Genomic DNA, 21040 nt, shown 5'->3' on the forward strand with positions numbered 1-21040 from the left:
ATAATGCTGACTCAGCTGAATGCAGCAGTGCTTACAAATACCACAGCTCTGGATGAGGTAGCTCCACAATCACTACTATGCATTAGCAAGTTACTCTGCACAAGCTAATTTGATAAGCTTCTTGCTCCTGCAGCTATTCTGCTTCCAAGAACCAAACTGGTAACTCTGCATGCCATTACACTGTTACAGATACAGCTTTGTTTGGAGCTACCTCAGGTAGGGAAGACTTACCTAGTGGTTTGAGGAGGATGACAGAGCTGAAATTTGGGATGATTATGCATGGGAAACCAAAATCAGAAAGATATTCCCCGTGCTTCAGTTAAGGATGTTTGAAACATCGCAATATGTGCATCACAGTAGTGTGTCTTTATTATCACACATATTGAAAAGCACTGGTTTCTTCTTGTGACCTAGAAAGATGGTAAGAAAAGGAATGGATTGTCTGTTTTATAAGGAACCAAATGCTGTCCTCTCTTGAGAATTCAAACTTTTGTCCTTTCTTCATTTCACTTTGTAGCACACCAAGGCCATCAACAGGAGGCAGCCCTTGAGGTATCAGCTTGAAAGCTATGATCAGCCAACAAGGAAGCAAACACGTCCTGTGGAGATAGATGATATTGCAATCAAGGTGGTTTGAAAACATTGTCTCATTCTTTACGAGGAGCAGGTCCTCCTGCAACAGTACCAGATGGTGCCCAATTGCTGCTGTTCTTCCAAAGGCAAATTGTCCATTGCAAGAGCAAGCCCTTAAATAAATTAGCACTTTAGTAAGAAGTGAGAAGAATTCATTACAGACTAAATCTTTGTAGTTGATTGTCTTCTCAGGAAACAGAGGCATCATGAGTCTAAAAGAACAAAACCTAGATAATCTGATATGCAAAAATTAATATAGATTTTTTTTTTTAGGCTTTCCCTTCACACATTTCTGTCTCACTGCCTGAACCAAGATCAAAACTTTTTAATCATATTTTGACATTTATTATGATATGTTATTTATTCTGACCTTATTTTACATCATGTTGGCCAAATTTTCCCCACACGTGTCCTTGCACTCTGTGCAAAGAATGTTTCATGGCCCTGTCAACTCCAAAGAAAGTACAAAAAGGCTAGTGTACACTGGGGAGCATTTTTCTTATGTCCAGCATAAACCCTGTGAACATTCAATTTATACTTTGAGAATCTAATCACAAGAGGCTGCATATCACAATATACAGGATGATTCATTCCTTGATAAGCTATGCTATTTAGATTGTCACTTGTGAGATCTTGTGATTATTATTCTTACTCTTTGGTTTTACACTTGACAGCATTAAAGTGTTCGTTAGAGTTCAGCTCCAGATCATCCCTTTATTGCATTTTATACAGTATATATATTTTGTGTGTATAACTTTTCTTGTTCACAAACTTTTCTGAGTTTGGCAATCTTTATTAACCTAACTTCCGTTTTTGTCTGTGAGCATACCTCACCAAGTCTGTTAATCACAAATTTATTTCAGTAACATATTTTAAATGCAAACTAGACATTCTATTTTTTTACCCTTATTTGTTTATATCTCTGACATGTGGTAATTGTTTTGTAGGTGACCAATGGCTACTTTTCGTGGGGAAGTGGTTTAGCTACATTGTCCAACATAAACATCAGAATCCCAACAGGTAAGATAAATGTACACCTTAAATATTATACATTATACGTGTAATAACATATTGCTACTAATTCTGTTTCTTGATGTTGTAAAAAGCTCAAAACCACACAGATATATTTTTATAAGAGAAAGTGAAGGTTAAAAATGTAAGGTCTTGAGTTACACCAGGGGAGGTTTAGGTTGGATATTGGGAAAAAATTCTTCACTGGAAGGGTTGTCAAGTATTGGAACAAGCTGCTCAGGGAAGTGGTGGAGTCACCACCCCTGGAGGTATTGAAGGGACGTGTAGATGTGGTACCTGGGGACATGGTTTAGTTGTGAACTTGGCAATGCTGGGTTTACAGTTGGACTAGATGATCATAATGGTCTTTTCCAACCAAACTATTCTATGATTCTATGATACAAGTTCATGAACTGTATTGGTCATATGGCTATATAATTAACCTAAAGTACTATAAATACACAAAAAATTACATTATTTTATATACCTATATAGTTTACATAGTTTTAATAATAGCAAGAACAAAGTCAAGAGTAAGAATAAATATGAAAAAGATGGGTGCAAAAAATAACTATTATTTTTACTAGACAAATTTAAAAAGAAAGAGGGAGAACTCCAGGCTCATTCAAACCAAGGGTCCACCTAATTCAGTATTTTATTTCCAGCAGAGAATACAAGTGGGTGCAGAGGTACACAGCACTCAATGTTATACCTCTCTTACCATTCTTCAACAGTACAGTCTCTCCATTTACAACTATTTTAATCTCAGAGAATTCCTTGAGCCTCATGCAGTTTGTCTGTCAAGAAATCCTCAATGATTTTTTCTTTCAATTAATTTCTCTTTGTTCAGCTGAGCTCCTGTGATTTCTTGCATCCTCAATGTCTTTTGGCTAGGAGTTCCACAGGTAGTCTGTGCAAGACTTAGGTAGCAAGTGCAAAAAAGTAGTAACTTGATATTGTAAAATTCCTAACACTGTTGGAATTTCATGTTATTAAATATTCTCATGTTTTATTTTTATATCCTATCAAGTACTTAGTTTTAAAATAGTGTATTACGTTAGGTTGACACATTTTAGATGTCACAGATTTTTTAATCCCAAAGTACTATCGGTAATCCCAAAGTCTGTATCATTTGTTTCACTGTAGCATTAGGCATCCTAGACATGGATGAACACTTCTTTGTGTTGGCCCAGTGCCACATACAACACCAACAGAAAGTCTTTGCTCTAAGGAGTTTACAATCTAAGGCCATGAGTTTACAAGCTGGGTGAGCCAGTCTAAGTGTTTACCTCCTTTGGAAGAAATAAAACCATTAACTTCCCAGCTAGTGAGAAGCTTACCTGGCAACTGCATGAGCTAGCACAGTTAGTGAGTTCAGTTAGTTTATAGGAAGATCTGAGAAGCAGCATTGCCACTAAGGAGTAGGACTGAAGATAGGAAAGGGGTGGTGAGGGAAGAAGGAATACAGCAAAGGAAGAAAAGAGTAATGGATCTTCTTTCAGTTGCACTCACTTTATTAGATCAGCTTGAATTTTTATGGAACCATAGACTAAATTGCTCCCCATTTTGCATCATTTGACCCTAAAAAACTTCAATAAAGTAAGGCACTCCCATACAATTTTTGGTAATACATGTCAAAGCAGTAGTCTCATTTCATTGGACATTAGTGTGTACTTGTACTGTCCATTAATGCACATTTCCATAGTCAAATACATGCAGTATTGCCCATTTTTGTAGTGAATACTAACAAATGTAACCAACTATTTTAAGCAGCTTAGAATTGGGTCTAGTTGGACCTTGTGGACTTGAGTAGAACTGGGCTTTTTTTGAAAATGTGTTTGTTATTATTATCATAGGTCAGATGACAATGATTGTGGGTCAAGTTGGCTGTGGCAAGTCATCACTTCTCCTTGCTATATTGGGAGAGATGCAGACGCTGGAAGGAAAAGTTCACTGGAGCAAGTAAGTTTCATACAGCTATTAACTGCTGTATTCATTTAAAAAGGAGTGTGCTGGGTTTTGCTTTGAGAAATGTAAACTTCAGGTCTCAGAACTGCATATTAAATTATTATCATCACTCAGATCCTCTCTGTAGGGCATCACCTGCAAACATAGGAAGAATTTTCATAGCTGTTCTGTTCATGGTTCAGATCTGACTGCCTCAGGAAGGGAAAGGGGCTAGTCTGATGATTAATATCTAATATATTAATATACTACAATATCTGATATATTATCCCTATCAAATGAAATAGAAAGCATATTCTATTTCTGTTATCCAGTTGTCTTCTGTGGTGGGATTTGGCTCTGGATTTACGGTCCTCACTATAATTAAGACAGTCTTGCAGCAAATAACACTCATTGCCATGCTGTCTCCAAACCCCCTTTTGATAAGAACAACGAGGTGCAAGTTACTTTTGTAGTGTTTCATCAAAGGTGTTTGTAGTCTAGTAACATTTCAGATAGTACTTGCAACTCAGGTTGTGCAAAGAATTAAATTCTTCAAGATGCATTGAAGGAGTGGCATCGTTAACATGTAAAAGGCAAAACAGTGCTCCAGTTTGAATTCCTATCTAATTATGCTGTTACTCTACACACCTGTGAAAGCATAACAGGCTGGAGCTTCTTCAGTCAGTAGTGGGGTACCAGCACACAGGGAAGGTTGTCTTTTCCTACCAGTGATGCTGCTGCTGATAGCAGAAAAAGAGGTGATATAATAACGTGAACTATTCTTTTGCCCTTCCATGGATCTCCCCAAGCCTCACGTATGGAAGTCAGGGTTACTCTTCACAGTAATACATTTAGAAAGCAGCCTGAGGACACCAAATACCTAAGGACTAAAGGCTGTGAAGAAACTGTTGCTGAAGAGGGAACTACCAGTGAGGTCAGGCCTCAGGATTCACATGAATTTGGACCCACTGAATGAGAAGTTCCTACAGAAACTAAGCGGGGCAGTGACTGCTCTGCCAGCCCAGCAGGGCAGAGGCTGTGGAAGGGATGTGCTGTAACCCCAGGACTTGTTCTTTGATTTTAAAGATCAGTTCTGTTTCCTTAAAACTAGCAGCCAAACTCTTCTTAATTGGCTTTTTGAGGACGAGAAGGGGTGAATTTTGTCAGAGACCAATACTTTCTTGCTCTATCCCTTGACTAGTAACCTCCTTTGTCATCTTTTTCTTACAGCAGTGTTGCAGGCTGGATATTTTTCCTTTTCCCATGCTAGTATGCATGGCATTTTTTGTTCCCCAGCCATATTTCACTGTCTGCTATTCTAAATGCATGATCTCACTGGAGTAGCAGGTACAGTTGGAGCCAAGGCAAGACGAACTTTAGTTTCATTACATGCGAGTTTAAGCTTTGAAAGAAGAAGAATATGTGACTTACCACAGTTAATTTCTTTGAGACATATAACAAAGATTTTGACTTCCATAATCAGGCTTTTTTTTCTGAACAGTTTAAGAAAATGCAAGGACTAGACTGTACCTTAAAATTATTCGCACGGCTGTTTTCAAAGGTATATTTGAGAAAGAATCAAATTTGTCCTAGAGAAAGATATGGAATCTTAGGAAGTTTAGACAGAAAGGGAAATCTTGGAAAGAGAGTAGAGAAAGATTATGAAATACTATTTAAGTTTCACATTGTTCCAGAGGGATTAAGATCATATTTCAGACAGCTGATTAGCAGTCTGTACATAACCAAGCAGGAAACTCACTCAGGTTTTTGCAAGCATCTCAGACCTTACTGAGTGACTTTTTTTCATTGCAAACTGTAATTCAGTACTGTGATATAGCTGATGCAAACATGGTCATGTTTTGATGATAATTTCAGACTGCCTGACAGAGAGATGAATACAGAAGGATACTTCAGGTATTTAACTAAGTGGATCCTGTACTTTACAAAACCATAATAAAAGTCCTATTTACTCTTTTAAATCCCCTCCCATGTGATTCCACATGCATGACTAACGCAGCTACTGATCCAGGGATGAAATGCAGGCTAGGTCAACTCCCCAACAAATTCAGGTGTAACAACACAGTGATGGTAATGGTGGATCTGATTTCAGCCCCAGTTACATGGACGCAATCCTGCAATGCATCATTGTGAAAACCCATCATGGGACATGAATACCCTGTTGCTGTTGTGGTTGTCTGCAGTGAGAGCTGTATGTCCTGATGTCAGGGTTGTCACCGGTTTGGGATCTTAGGAAAAAAAGCATGTTAGTGTATTTTTCTGGAACAGATCTTGGCCAGGGCAAATCTTATGGGTCAGATCTCAGTTCTTCCCACTTACATGAGATGTACTTCAGACACATTACAAGCCGCTGGCTTTTGGTTTTCCCAGTAAGCAATCACCTAGAGAGGCTTCTTAAACACAGAAGCATGAGGCTAGCTGGGTGCACTGATTCAGCTGAGTCTGTTTCAGATCTGAGTTATTATGTCTATGCAGGGAGAGATGTGGGGAATATGAAGAGACATGTATTCCCCTCATCCCCACCAAGCCAAACAGTCAGAACCATCTTCTCAGACTGCCAAGCAGAGTGGCTAAGTGGAAGACCTTCACTTGGTATATATTTCTGTACATTGAACGCAAACAGGTTGTTGTGTACTAAGTGAAAAGCATGAGAAACACAAAGAATGATGAAACAGATCCTCCCAAATGGCCTGTTCTGCCCTCAAGCTATGAACAGCTTCAAGAAAAATTAGGAAAAGTCAGTGCTCCCCTCAGAAGGATTACCAAGTACCACTGCTTACCAAAAGGTTGGAGCCAGAGGAGCTCATAGAAAACACTGAAGAGCATTACCCATAGATGGAGAAATGGCCAGTCAGATAAATGTCAGTAGCCAAGGTCAGCGTATCTACTAGTGCTGCTGTGCTGCTATGGCTGGTTGCAGGGATGGAAACACATTCCTCCAAACTGCTGGATAGAATTTCTGTAGATGCTCAGTCTTTGACTTGCCTCAAATCTCTTGCTTATATTAGCAGAGGAAATGGTTTATTTTGCTGTTACAGAACCCTATCCTAGAGATTTTTTTTATCCCTTTTTTCTCTTCCATTTTCATTTCGTAGGCTGCAGGAATCTGTGCCTGGTGAGACACACATTAATCTATTTTAAAACATTCAGAGTTAGCATAAAAGTTGTCAAAATTTGAAAAAGTTTTCTTTCTGACTTTCCCTTAAAATTTTGATTTAAGTAAATTTCTGACAGATCAGCTTCTATACTCAAAATCTTATTAAAAAATCAAATCAATCTAAGCAGTTTGGTCTTTCCTACCATTTCAGACTTGAACTCACCATGACAAATTTTGGGGAATATGTATATTTTATAGTACAGAATAATGATCAGTATGAATAGCCACATTTCAATAAATAAAGAAATTAGAGCCAAGATTACTAATCCCAGTGGGAAAATAAAATACTCTTTTCAGAAATGTCAGGAACTTCAGTTTCAGCCCACTCCCATGCCCTGCAATTGCATTACTCTCTCAGATTCAGTAGGGTAATAAAATACAACACCAAATACTTAATCCCCTTATTTGTGAAGGCCCCAGCTCAGCAAAAGTCTTAAATGTGTTTATTCATGAGATTACTAATGAACGTGGGTTCTCACAGAAATCTCACTCAGAATTTGGAAGAATTAAAATGTATTTGTCAAGCAAAGCACGGAGTGAAATTTCTAACTAAGGAAGAAGAGTTTAAGAAATTGAGATCCTAAATTTAGTCCTTGCTCATTCAGATAATCTATTTGATTATAATGGTGAGCATATTAAATCTGGTATGTAATTACAAAGGGTCTCGCAAGGCTTGTGCCCAGTTTTTGTTAAATTGCACTTCAGAGGCCACTCCCAAATGTATACGTGAAAGCATTATCCCTTTCTCTACCATTGCAATGTTCTGCTGATAGAAGTTTGGGGGTTTTTTGATAGAGGAAATGGAGGTTTTATTATTTTTCATTTGGCTTGACCTCTTTAATCTTTCATTAGACTCCATCTTTTGCTTTCTTGTAACTTTTTCCCATTGTAGAGAAGACTGGAAGCTTCTGCTGAATAAAGGTCCAACTCCGGTGAAGCAATGTCTGTTTTGAGCCTCAGTTTATGGCTCTTTGACCCTTCTGAGTTAACTAACAGGCTTTATTAACTTCTGATGTATCATCTTCTCTGGCGATAAGTGCACAGAGGAAACACACTGATTGTGCACTTTAGGAGGCATGAATTGTCAAAGTTCTTAGAGACCTGATGTGCAGCACAGAAAGTAACATTTCTCAGTTTTGGCATTTTGGGAAGATGCTTAATATGCAAGTCTGGCATTCAGGGGCTCTGCTATTAGAATTTTTGTGCCCTTTGACAGACCTGGATCCTCTGCTTATGAGTGCAGATGCAGTATCCCAGTAGGCAAGCAGACATTTCTGTCTTAGCAGTGAAATACTTCATCTGGGGGATTCGGAGGCTTGGGAGGGGAGGATCTGTTTGTTTGGCATTTTTTTAAGTCAGGCAAATAACACATTAATATCATTTTTCTAGTCCTTTCTAATGCCTGTTTCCATTTACCTGGCACAAACTTACTCTTTTTGATTTTTGCACTTTGCAGTGATGTGTGGCCATGCCTGGACATGAGCACCATTGCTGGTCCAGAACTGCTTTGACTGCCATTCCATGCCCTCAACACTGTTAACAGCTCAATTAAGAAACAGAGGGAGCTGCAAAATCATTTGTGTCATTACTGCCATTGCAAGTTCTTCAAAATGTATTTCATGGATATGATCATTAAGAAGTGGAGGTTGACAAGAAAAGCCTACGTGTTGTAGTGCCATGCATGGCTTGATACAGCCTTACTGCTACAAACTGGTTCAAAATCTGTTCTGATTCAAAACTGTGTTTGCACCTGGCAAAATCATATCTGCAAAGCTTATCTTTGCTTCAGAAGAAATTTGACATTAAGTGGTTACTAACTTTTGCAGGTCATTGGTGGAACTCTGTGGAGAAGCTAACTTATTGCTTGTCAACCTTTTATGTGCTCAGGCATTGTTAATAATTTCATTTTTAATTGGTTTTACAATACACTTTCCATTCTTAATGCATTTTCTAACAACATAGCTTGCCTGTTTAGCTGCTATGCACTATAGATATGAAACTCTTGTATTTAGAAAAGCTATATACTTTTAATGAGACCTTATTTTTCCTTTAAGAACAAAAAAACCACAAAGTGATGTTGAGGTCTTAAATACGTACTTAACTCCAGTTTGCCTGTATATAAAACTTGCACAAACTGTTATTTTTTAATAATTCCTGCTTACTAAATGTCATTTACCATAACTTACAGTGTAAATGAAACTGATCCTTCTTTTGAAGCATCCAGAAGGTATTATTTCTATTTTTAGTGTATCATAATACACTCATTTGTTTCTTCAGAATTTCCTCAAACCTTCATCTTTGTACCCCTCAGCCATCTCTGTGTTTTCTTACCATGTCAATAGTGATTTACTCTAGGATTAACTGACAGATTGTGTTAAATCCAGTGGATCCCAATCTTCTCCAGCCATTGTACCACTACCTCAGTCTTGTCTGAAAGATGTTCAGTGCTCCCAGTTCCTGTTTGACATCATCTCCATAGAGACAGGGACTCTAGATATAAGACATCATTACCTGTACCCTCCCATGTGTTTGCATGTTTTCTGATCAGCACTGGGTTTCACGTTGCTTGACATGATGGAGCAGGGCACATGGCGTGCAAAGGAAGCTGGCTGTGCTCCAGCTGAAGTCAAGCAGTGGTTCACCCCTAGCTTCAGTGAAAGGGTCTGATGGTTTAAAAGAAGAACACACTAAATTAAAAACATGTCATAAATGATAGTGAAGTAGTGGCACACATAGCTGTGGTTGGGAGCCACACCATGATTTGCTACTGATAACCCTGAGGATATATTTCATACTAGTGCATACTGAACTGCTAAAACTCCTAAAATTTTTGGAATACTACTGATTGCTTCTAACCAGCTATTTCTCATACCCTAGCACCCTCTCTCTCAATAGCAAGTCCTAGATGCATACATACAAAGTTATATCAAATGTTTGGTTTGAAGCAATACCATCAAAGAGACTGAGAAGGAAGATAAGCGCTCAGATCCACAAACCAGTACCAGTTCACATCTCCTTCTTCACACATCTTGGGCACCTCAGAAAAATTTATGAAATTACATGATCTTTTTTTGCCATATAGAGACAAAACAGCCAGATGTGAGGAACATTCATACCCATGTTGTACACATTTCATTAGGTATTTAGACATGTTTAAAGTCAATCTAAGTAGTACTTGGGAGATTGCAGTGATTCCTTCCAATTTGCATTGAGCTGTTCTCTTTTCCAATATCATGTCAGTCCACTGAAGAATTAATAGACTTAAAAGAAAAAACAAAACAAAACAAACATTCACTGAGAAAAAAAGTATTTCATGTGCACGGCTGTGTAAAATAATCTAAAACTCCAGAAAGCAGCAAGGCAAGTTTCCTGATGCCATTTGAACAGTGCCTTTTCACTACCTGTTTTGACACTAGAGAAAAAAATACAAAATAATTGTTCCTGTGAGAATTTAATATTTTTTATTATGTATCATTTGCCTTTGGACTGAAATTGCAGTTACAAAATTGAGGTAGGTACCAACCATTTATAGTAGAATAGAATACAACCTAGAGTGTGGATTTTACCATCAGGGGAGAGAGTGGGTGCTGTTCTAACAAAAGCATCTAATTTACAATTCTTCCCTTCACTTTTGTAACAGTTGCTTTACTTGTGTTTCCCTGTATTACGAATGCACATTCATAAAATTAATTTCAAAAAAACCTGATTCTCGGAAATTTCATAATGTGGGTGCTTGGCTTTTTACTAATGCTTTTTATCTGTCTTAAGTAGAAATCGATACTCAGTGGCTTACGCAGCTCAGAAGCCGTGGCTGCTGAATGCAACTGTGGAGGAGAACATTATCTTTGGGAGTCCATTTAATAAACAGAGGTAAATATCAACCCCCTTGAAAAACACCTGACAGCTTCTTTTAAAGACATTTTTGGCTTCTCCTTCTGGAGGATGTTTGTAGATTCTGAAAAAATATCAAGGCACATTAACCCTGGGGTGGATTTAGCTAACCTGACTTTAGCCATCTCAACGGGAGGTTTCTGTTTTAAATTTGAACCTCTAACTAGAGTGCATGTCTAAAATGTTTGTGAGAAATCATACAGCAGCAGTGGAACACAGCGGAAGCCATATGTGTATTTTTCAAGCAGCTAAAGTTAGGTGAGATGAATCTCATCTTTGGAGACTACTGACGTATTTTTGTTTTGTTTAATGAAACCTGAGGTTGCCAGAGGACTCTGGAAATAGGGATTCTAGGCATGTTTCCACTGAATTTATGTGCTAATCCTGTTGTGATCAAGATACTGGTGCAGCCACTTTACAAAACTACTGCATATATGAAGATGGGGTGCCTCAAGGAAATAACCTTAATTCTTCCTTTAGAAATACACGAGAAGGGAGTGTGAAAGCTGAGGTGCACAGCTTCTGTTGTGCCTATCCAGCACATGCTTCTTGTGTCCTTCTAAAAGGTCAGCTAAAAAATGCAGTGGAAGAAGTGACTTGACTTAAGGAAAACAAATTGCTGATGTTTTCAAAGGCAACACTCTTTTTGTTTTAAGTTATTAAAAATGCATCCCATTCCTCTCAGTGTGTGCTTTGTTAGGATGTATGCCTCCATTCCCACTTAATAAAGCTTAGCAATGACCAAATATCTCAAAATCCAGATAAGCATCTAAAATTTCAGAGACCAGATTCTTCAGCTACTGCATCCATCAGCCTAACTTCACTCATATCCAAGGGGCAAGGCTGAATGGCATCACTCAAATCATCAGATCCCAGCTGTGTATTAGCAGATTATCTGTCATACCCCACAGACCTAGAAATCTCACAACAAATTTCAAGGTTTTCAAAGTGCTTTCCTGGTTCTGGCAATATCAGAAGCACTGTAAGGATCCTTTTTCCTGTAGTATTATACTGAAATAAATGAAGAGGCACCTAAAGGGGGAAGAATAAATAACTCATGGGAAAATGGCTTCAAATACTCCAGAGTCCAGCAAAACAGCTCCGTAATAGGGAGGAATGTACTCAGTAATTTTCATAATTCAGTCTTTAAGAAGCTGGCTTGCCAATAAAGATCTCTAATAAATATGTCATTTTAGTTTACAACACTCCACGATTAGTTGCTGAGTAATCATTTAGCCCTACTTATTTTTTGCAATTATTTAACCATCATACAGCCCTAATAACAGTGAATTTGAGCTGGAGGTTTTTGTGTTAGCAAAGTAAGTGGCTGGTTATTAAATAATTGCAATGACCATATTGTTTTAACAGGTACAAAGCTGTTACAGATGCGTGCTCTCTGCAACCTGACATTGATTTGCTGCCATTTGGTGATCAGACAGAAATTGGAGAAAGGGTAAATAATATGAATGTTTTTATGTCTGCTTAGCTTATGTATTAAGAAGGTGCTCTCTGATGTCACACAGACCAATCTAGTTTGTGTTGGGCTGCCAGATTGATAAATAATTGTAATTCACCAGGGGTTATTGCAAAAATTTGAAAACATTTTTCCTTCTTCAGCTGTTTCTCAAATGGGACTTTTTGATCCAAGTGTCCTATGTTTTGCTTGTAGAATTTCATGCTAATATTTGTTGCATTTTTCAATCTCAGCAGGCTACTGTGCTTAGAGAAGCTCTTCATAATTTTCATTTACCCATAATTAGTTGCTGAATAATAATTTTTCTTCTGATATTATATGGGGATTATGCTTGTTTATCAACAGGATTAGCATTTTAACATAGCTTTTTATTTTTATTGGAATTCTGTATCATTGTAAAAAAAAAAAATCACATTTCTAAAGTCCTATCATAATGTTTATTCAAAGATGCATATTTCTGATCCATTATACTCATTAGGGGATTAATTTAAGTGGCGGCCAACGACAGAGAATCTGTGTAGCTCGAGCACTCTATCAGAACACCAACATTGTCTTCTTGGTAAGATTTTTCTTCTTCAGGTAAAGCGTGGAAAGTTACTAATAAAACTATCATTCCTGATATTTAGCTTTAGAAAAATTTATGTTAGATTTAGAAAACTATAGGGACTTGTACTCAACTCCAAACCCAAATTATAGAGCTAGGAAATAAACATCCACCGGAGGCAGCATCAAAATACACTGGGAGACTGATGAAAGTGAGATTTCCTACAGAGATTAACACTGGAAGAGTAGAATGGATTGTCTGCCTTCTGCTCACTCTCAGTGGTGACCTACTATCAACTCTAGTACCTGAAGGGGCCTACAGGAAGGCTGGGGAGGGACTTTTTACAAGAGCAGGTAGTGATAGAACAAGGGGTAATGGCTTCAGACTGGAAGAGGGTAGATTTACATGAAATATTAGAAATGAATTATTTACTGAGGGTGATGAGACAGTAGAACAGGTTGCCCAAGCAAGTTGTGGCTGCTCCTCCCTGGAAGTGTTGAAGGCCAGGTTGGATGAGGCTTTGAGCAACCTGGTCTAGTGGAAGGTGTCCCTGCTGCTGGCAGGGGGGTTGGAACTGGATGAGCTTTAAGGTCCCTTCCAACCCAGACCATTCTGTGATTCTATGATAGTCCCATTGAAATCAGCAGGACTTCTGATAAGAAAAAGCACCACAAAACAACCACTTGTGAGAAATTAACAGACTGAGGGTTCAGCACTCTCCTGCAGAGTGCTGTGGATTTGGAAAAACTTTCCCTTTTATGTTAGTAATTTCAAGGCATGTCAGGAATTTCAGGAGGCTACTTCTCATGAAGAGGCCATTTGAGCCTCTTCAAAACTAACTAGAGACTTCTGTTCTTAGAGAAAAAGTGTTTTCATCTTCATAACCTTATCTGAACGTTGTCTTGTTGCTGGCCACGCTCACTCAAAGTGAAGACCAAGCACAGCTCCAGTTTAGTTTGGAGGAAATTAGAACAGTTCTTAACTCTACTTTATCTTTCCTGTGCCAGTTTCCCATCAAAATTAGGCCCAAGCTTGGCGCTGGATCCTGGCATTTTCAAATCTGTATGGGAAATTTCAGTTCTGGTGTTTCTGACCAGGATTACTCTACACTGTCAGTGTGGCACCAGCACTGCACACATCCAGACACAAAAAATTAACTGAGTCCATTGCTACAGACTGAAGAAGAATGGATTCTAGCTCACTGTTTCGTAGGGCAGCCCTCTGACTAGTTCTTAGTTATTGGAGAGAGATGAAACATTAGTAATGCCAGATGCTTTCTATTTTTTTAAAAAAACTCCTGAAAGAAATAAAACAATTTTTTCTATTATTTTTAAATTTTATTTAATTGCAGGATGACCCATTCTCTGCTCTGGACATTCACTTAAGTGATCATTTAATGCAGGAAGGGATTTTGAAATTTCTGCAAGAAGATAAGAGGACTCTTGTTCTGGTGACACATAAGTTACAATATCTGCCACATGCTGACTGGGTAAGAGGAGATAACCATGATGAAGATTTGCTATTGACGAACATAAACTTGAAATCAGCAGCAGAGTACTTAATGAGATCACTACTTTTCTCTGTAGTAGAGTCCCTCCTTCTTAATTCCATATGTCATGTGGTTAACTGCCACTTTACATAGTACAGGTTTTATAGTAGAAGGAACAATTTTATTTTTATATTATTTGTGTAGGTTGTTACAATTGAAAGCCACTGGCGAATTATGACTTAATTGCAAATATCTCTATTACTTATTATGTCTTATCCATGTTTTTGCAGGTACAGGTAAGCAAGGCTTATAGAAGTGTCCATATATCAGTTGTGTCAACAAACTTAAGTTATTAATAAAATATTGAATAAAATGAACACAGAAATTTGCACAACAGTAAGCTCACTGATACTGAGACATGTCTTCTAGGATCCAGGGCAGTGATTATGGCATCTATGTTGCTGAGTAGACCTATTTGATGCTTTCTCCCCTAGATCATAGCAATGAAGGATGGAATGGTGCTTAGAGAAGGGACACTAAAGGATATCCAAAACAAGGATATTGAGCTATATGAACACTGGAAAACTTTGATGAATCGCCAAGATCAAGAATTGGAAAAGGTAAATAGGAGCATTTGGGAGAGGATGATCTTTCTGAAGATAAATATTTGTCAGTTAATTTCTAAAAACATCAAACCATGTCAGAAATCAAGTTTTAAACTAGACATTATGTAAAAAATACATGAACTGTAAGGAACCTAAAGGATTGTCTAGGAAGTGTATGGTGTATCTGTCATGGGTGGTTTGTAAGGATGCATTAGGCAAACAACCTTTCGAATGCAGTGCACAACTGGTCCTTTGCTGGGGCAAGGGGCAGACTAAGAGGCTTCCCAAAGTATCTCTTAGCCTTTTATTCTGTTATTACTATGAGCATTTAGGATTCTCTAAAGACTGTTTTTGAAGTTTATATCATTGCAGATGAGAGGGAATGAAATAATGGAAGAAAGAGAAAGGGGAGAAAGTGGACAAGCTGGGACTTTCTGAAAGATAAATCCTAAAATACTGTGCTTTTGCATCCTGTAAGATAAATCGTACAAATAGTCTCCTTGAGGTTACTGTTGGTGCTACCACAATGGCAGACAGCTAAGCTCTCAAATTAATAAATACCTTTTCCAATTACAGGATATGGAAGCTGATCAGACTACACTTGAGAGAAAAACTCTTAGAAGGGCCATGTACCCCAGAGAATCCAAATCACAACTGGAAGATGAAGATGAAGGTATGTTTTATCATTTCACTTTATCTACTCTATTACCATGTATCATTGCCTTCCCACTTGAACAGCTGGCAGTTCTTAGCACCAAAGTATGAAAGTATTGATGACACTTGGTAATAACAGTGAAAAGTCCAGTACTTTGACCTGTGTAGAATATGACTTCTTTAAAGGATTCTCCATAGGTTTCTCTAAACATTGTGCAAGGCTAAAGTGTACCAAAACAAGTTAATTTCTTTGTTAACTCATACTGCTTGGAAGTAGTGTGAAAGAGGTGAGATAGAAGTAAAACAACAATAAGAATTGTTATTAATGCAAATTGAGGTAGTTCTGCCTAGTCATTGTCACAATAATGTTAAATCATCTGTAGCCCTGTCCCTCATGAGATATCAGTTATGGTCTCTTGGTATATCACCACATGATCAAACTTGTTGCTATTTTCAATTCCTTTTTGGATATAGAGATAATCTGCTATTTTTCTAGCTGAGACTGTTTAAGGGAGAAATTTTAGGCTTTGTTCTCAATCTTAGCTTCTTGTTCTCCCCAGATCTTGGTGATTTTAGAGGCTGCAGATTCAGATTCATGTCACTTTTAAAGTGGGGTGGCAGGCAGAGGGGGACACGGTTGGATATTGGCAGCTGGCAACAAGACTCATCAGGAATATCCCTGGGATGCTAGTCTATGCCTAAATGGAGGAGTCACTCCTGGCAAGCAGTAAATTTGTGCCAGGAAAGAGGAGACATGAACTGCAGGCTTCACCTTAACTCAACGGAAGCACTAATTGCAGCTTTCTAGAATCTTCCATGTGACACAAAGTGCTCTGCTGACTGTATAATAAAAACAAATAAAAAGCCTACTCTCTATTATAAATAGTCAGTACTGAAGAACTGACTTACAAAAACATTTATGACAGAAACTGTAACTAGTTAAAAAGTGACAGTCTATGGAGTTGCTCAAAGAGCACAGGGGAAGTCTTGAGAAAATATGTCTGAAGTATTCGCTGTTTTGAAATGACAAATTTCAGTTTGCCATTCAAATCCAAACCAAAAAAGTCAATCAAATCCAGTATAATTCTTAGTACTGAATCCCAGCTAACTTGATCTACTGTCTGAGTCACAGAGGAAGAAGAGGAAGAAGATGAAGATGATAATATGTCAACTGTCTTGAGGCTCAGAACAAAGATGCCATGGAGAACCTGCTGGAGATACCTAACCTCAGGAGGATTTTTCTTGCTCTTTCTGATGATTTTCTCAAAGTTGTTGAAACACTCCGTTATAGTGGCCATAGACTATTGGCTGGCTACATGGACATCCATGGACAACACAAATGAAGTCAGGAACACTGATGATGCTGAGAATACAAATAAGGTGGGCCGTATGTTGGACCCTGACAGGGGAAAAAAAAAATGTTCCACAGTAATTATTTACTGTTCATCTGGAAGCCAGCTAGATTGGAAAGACAGATAGATATAGTAAGACTTGATATTATATGGAATGGATGAATTGTTTATGATAAAACATAAGACAATCTAAATTTTATCAATCTTTTCAAACATGCAAAACTGAAACAGAAGCATGTGTGAGGTTAGAATAATGACTGACTTTTCAAAGGAAGGAATCTCATCCTAAACTTTTCCATCTGCATTTTTTAACACTAAGTCATTCACCCCATTTTCCTAAGTACTGGCTGTTCAGTAATGTCCTGCCAGAAAAATATATATATATATATCTTCAAATGTACTACTTAAATACAATCTGCTTATAGCAGTAAATTTGACTCATGTACAAATATCTCACTGGAATCCACTCCGTAAACTTTCAGAAGCCTTAAATGTGTTATAGCTCTGGCAGATTAGTTTAGGATTTGCTCTGGGAATATTAGTGGTGCTTGAACTTAATAAAGTGGAACTTTCCAACATCTCTCAAATGCCTTAATTCTTGAGAGGTTCTTCTTTGGTTGTCTGAGTTTCTTGGCTAATAATTTACATATTTCTGTATTTGTCCAGTTAGTTTATCTTCACAGTTTTAAGTACTATCACTTCAAGGCCTTGAAGGGTACTCATCAGTAGGTTGAGGGATCTTAGAACTGCCAGATCTTCTAATTATGTAAACTTCATGAATCGCAGTTCCATCATAGTTCTTTTATTTCTCAAAGATTATATTAATATAAGCATGTAATATAAGTGATGCAACTTACTAGCTGATTGGTACCAGGTAGCTTGGCAACTTCCTAGTAGAAAAGAGAAATGTGTGTTTATTTCTAGGATTGATATATTTGTCATTTTATTAGACTTATCACGTAGCTGTCTTCAGCATCCTCTCTGGAGCAGGGATTGTCCTTTGCCTCATCACATCTCTGACTGTGGAGTGGATGGGCCTCACAGCAGCCAAGAACCTACACCATAATCTCCTCAACAAGATCATCCTTGGACCAATCAGGTACAGCAACAATAATGTTCTTCCTGAAAACTTACATGACCAAAACCTGTCCTGGTTTTGTAACTAGGAGGATACTCCTGTGAAAACCTCTTGTAATTGCCCTCTTCCTTCAAGGCCTCAAAAAGGGAAAATAACTAGTGAAGTGAGCAGAGGGGACAAATTCCATGTCAGAACATGTGACATTATGCCCACTTTTTTATCTGAATGAAATGTGTCAGATAGCTGGCACCTCCTTCAAGGCTGGGGTGTCAAGGAAAGCTTTGAGTGCAGTTCTAGCTCTATGGCGCCCAGCTCCAAACCTGAGCAATGGCCATGGAGTCAAATGATGTGGGCATCAAGCTTCTTCTGATGGCCAAGGACAGGTTCTGTGCATGATAACCACAGTCTCTCAGAGACAGTAGGATGGCCAAAAGCATGCCTGCATAATGAATACAGTTAATCATGGTTCTTTTATGAAACAACTGGGTCCAGGTGCCCAGTACTATGCAGGATGTTGAGTAGCGGCCAGGGACAGGCTGTGATCTTTGGAGGGGATCTTAAATCTTGAGGGAGTGTAGATGAAAGAGCAGGGGACAAGACAGTAGGTTTTTGGAAGAGGAGTCTTAAAAGTTTCGGGGCAGGAGGGGAATGCCAAGAGAAGCATTTGGATAGTCACAATGCAGACATTACGATGTGTTATGTTATTCATATTTACTGCTTGGTTTTAGAAACTGTTTGGACACAGCTCTGTGTTCTGTCTGACCAGGCTTTTTATCCAAAACTGAAATCCCTTTTCATGTAACTTTTTGTTTTTAATTTGTTTAACAGGTTTTTCGATACAACTCCCTTGGGGCTAATTCTAAATCGCTTCTCTGCTGATACAAATATCATTGATCAGGTAGACATATTAACATATTCTATTTTATTACATCTTGGCTTTATAAATTTTCACTTAGCTACAGAAGAAGATGATGTATTAAAATATTCAGTAGAGAAAGGTATAGCAAAAACAGGCTCTGGGAATGATGATAGACAAATTCAAAATAGAAAGTACATACACATTTGTAATAATGAGGGCAGGTAACCACTAGAGTAAACATGGTGAGAGATGGTGGTTCTTAATGTCTTCATATGCAGACTGGTTGCTTCTGTTGTAAGATCTGGATTAGCAAAACAGATTTGGGCTTAAAACAGGAAACAGGGTAGAATATAATAACTTTAAAGGCATGGGAGTACACTTGACAAATAGATGTTCCATCCTGGCTGCAGCACATGAAAATTTAGAGCACTCAGGGAGAGGAAGGGATGCTTTCACTATGGCTTTGAATTAAAATGTTTGGATGAGTAATAATCCTGAATGTAAGCATGATGAGAACATGAAAGGAAAATTAAGAGACTTTGAGAAAGAGCATGTTGTTTCTCTAAACATTTTGGATACCAAGAACAATCTTCTCTTTCTTGCTTGTTATATAAATGAGGTGGAAATGGCTTCTATTTCCCTGTGATCTTTGAAACACTGACCTTCAGAAAAAAACTTACTGACTCATTTTTTAACTTCTGCACTTTTGAGTAGTAAACCCACAGAAACATAAAGGCTCCTTATATATGGAGAACATCAATGAGTGCTCAGTGGTAACATTCCACTTTCCCTGGGGTGCTCTATAGAAAAAAGGCATATTGAGGTACCACCTGTGACTTTTGACTTATGTTTGGTTTTTGTTTTGCTCTAGCACATTCCTCCTACCCTGGAGTCTCTTACCCGGTCCACCTTACTCTGCCTGTCAGCCATTGGGATGATCTCCTACGCCACTCCATGGTTCCTTGTTGCCCTCGTGCCTCTAGGGATAGCGTTTTATTTCATCCAGAAATACTTCAGAGTTGCTTCCAAGTATGTATTAAAAAAACTGTCCTGAAAATTTCTTCTAGAAAATTTGTACATGAGAATTGTGACAGAATGTGAGGTTATAGGAGCTAGTATATGGGGGAAATGGTCATGGCAGCCTGCTTTTGATCCTAAGATATGAGTTTGAGACATACATTGGAGGATGTTTCTAGCTAGCCTGACTACAGAGTATTTGGGGAAGTAACACTAGTTGAATCACTTTTGTACTATAGAGTCAGATGAGCATGAAGCTTGTTAATCAACAGAGTCAGTTCACATCTGGTCAGAGCTCCTCTTTGACCTTTTGAGGGTTCATAGAGAATGGAAAATAACTTCCTGGATTAACGTCAGTCACAGCTTTTTCTTGATATTGGGGAAAAAAAACTCCACAGCGAGTTATTTCCAGTGTACAGCAACATTTCATATTCAGAATGGTTTGCTGGTTATAAAGAGGACATTTTTTTCAGCAAAAAGAGTGTCATGATTTCTTAGAGTCATGCTTCTAGTGCTAAATGCACTACATAATTTAGTAAAATATCTTAAGCCAGCCATTAAAAGATTTTTCTTTAATTCAATCAGTCATGCTGCTTTTCTTAATTTTTTATCATCTAGATTTCTGGCTGGATTTACTCCACTTTCTGATAGTTAAAAACACCCATCAAGGTGCCTGCTGACCTGCAGGGAGGCCAAAATAACCTACCATCATTAGCAACTGTCACTTCTGACCCAGTCTTTGCAGAATGCACATGTTAAAGCATTAACTGCTGTTTGGTAGCATTCAGTTAGAGAGACACAGTGATCTTCAGCCGAGCATTCCAGTACAGTTGGCTTCATGGACAATATTCTTATGTAGGTAGCCTGAGGAAGAATTGTGTCAGTTTTTCCCCTTAAATCAATGAAACAGGAGGGACACAGAGCAACATATCCATAACTTAGCTTCACTTTACCCAACTTTTCATCAGCTTTCCTCAGAATTTCCAAGGGGATTTATTCATAAGAAAACTTAATAATCAGAATTCTCAAACTGAAAAATGTTTAATTCTGAAATAATTTGCTTAAATTCTCTCAGATTTTTTAGAAACCTTGTTCTTTCCCCACCAGGTTTCCAAACGAATGCTATATGTAGCAGTGTATCAGGTCTCAAGGTGGCTAAAGGGTCAGGAGACTTGTCTTTCATTCTTAAATGCATTACGGTCTTCTGAGTGTCACCCTCTCCTGCTACACATAGCAGTGCACACTGTTTAAACTTCTTCCTTAAAATACACAAGAGGAGGCAAAATCTGACATATTAGACCCCAAGGAAAT

The 21040-nt window shown here is 38.1% G+C and overlaps 1 protein-coding gene across 1 annotated transcript in view; it reads left to right on the forward strand.

Annotated features, from left to right (window-relative positions):
• Nucleotides 1-21040, forward strand: part of LOC104530986 (ATP-binding cassette sub-family C member 9) — a 75317-nt gene that overhangs the window by 34671 nt on the left and 19606 nt on the right. The window contains exons 16-29 of the mRNA XM_010175740.2: nt 518-628; nt 1581-1653; nt 3501-3606; nt 8955-8993; nt 10535-10636; nt 12026-12110; nt 12610-12690; nt 14027-14164; nt 14659-14784; nt 15346-15442; nt 16556-16785; nt 17726-17874; nt 18682-18751; nt 19584-19741. Of these exons, the coding sequence (XP_010174042.1) occupies nt 518-628; nt 1581-1653; nt 3501-3606; nt 8955-8993; nt 10535-10636; nt 12026-12110; nt 12610-12690; nt 14027-14164; nt 14659-14784; nt 15346-15442; nt 16556-16785; nt 17726-17874; nt 18682-18751; nt 19584-19741 (1565 nt within the window). The remainder of the gene's footprint in view (nt 1-517; nt 629-1580; nt 1654-3500; nt 3607-8954; nt 8994-10534; nt 10637-12025; nt 12111-12609; nt 12691-14026; nt 14165-14658; nt 14785-15345; nt 15443-16555; nt 16786-17725; nt 17875-18681; nt 18752-19583; nt 19742-21040) is intronic.

The sequence above is a fragment of the Antrostomus carolinensis genome, unplaced genomic scaffold (assembly GCF_000700745.2).
Source record: "Antrostomus carolinensis isolate BGI_N321 unplaced genomic scaffold, ASM70074v2 scaffold7939, whole genome shotgun sequence".
NCBI lineage: Eukaryota > Metazoa > Chordata > Aves > Caprimulgiformes > Caprimulgidae > Antrostomus > Antrostomus carolinensis.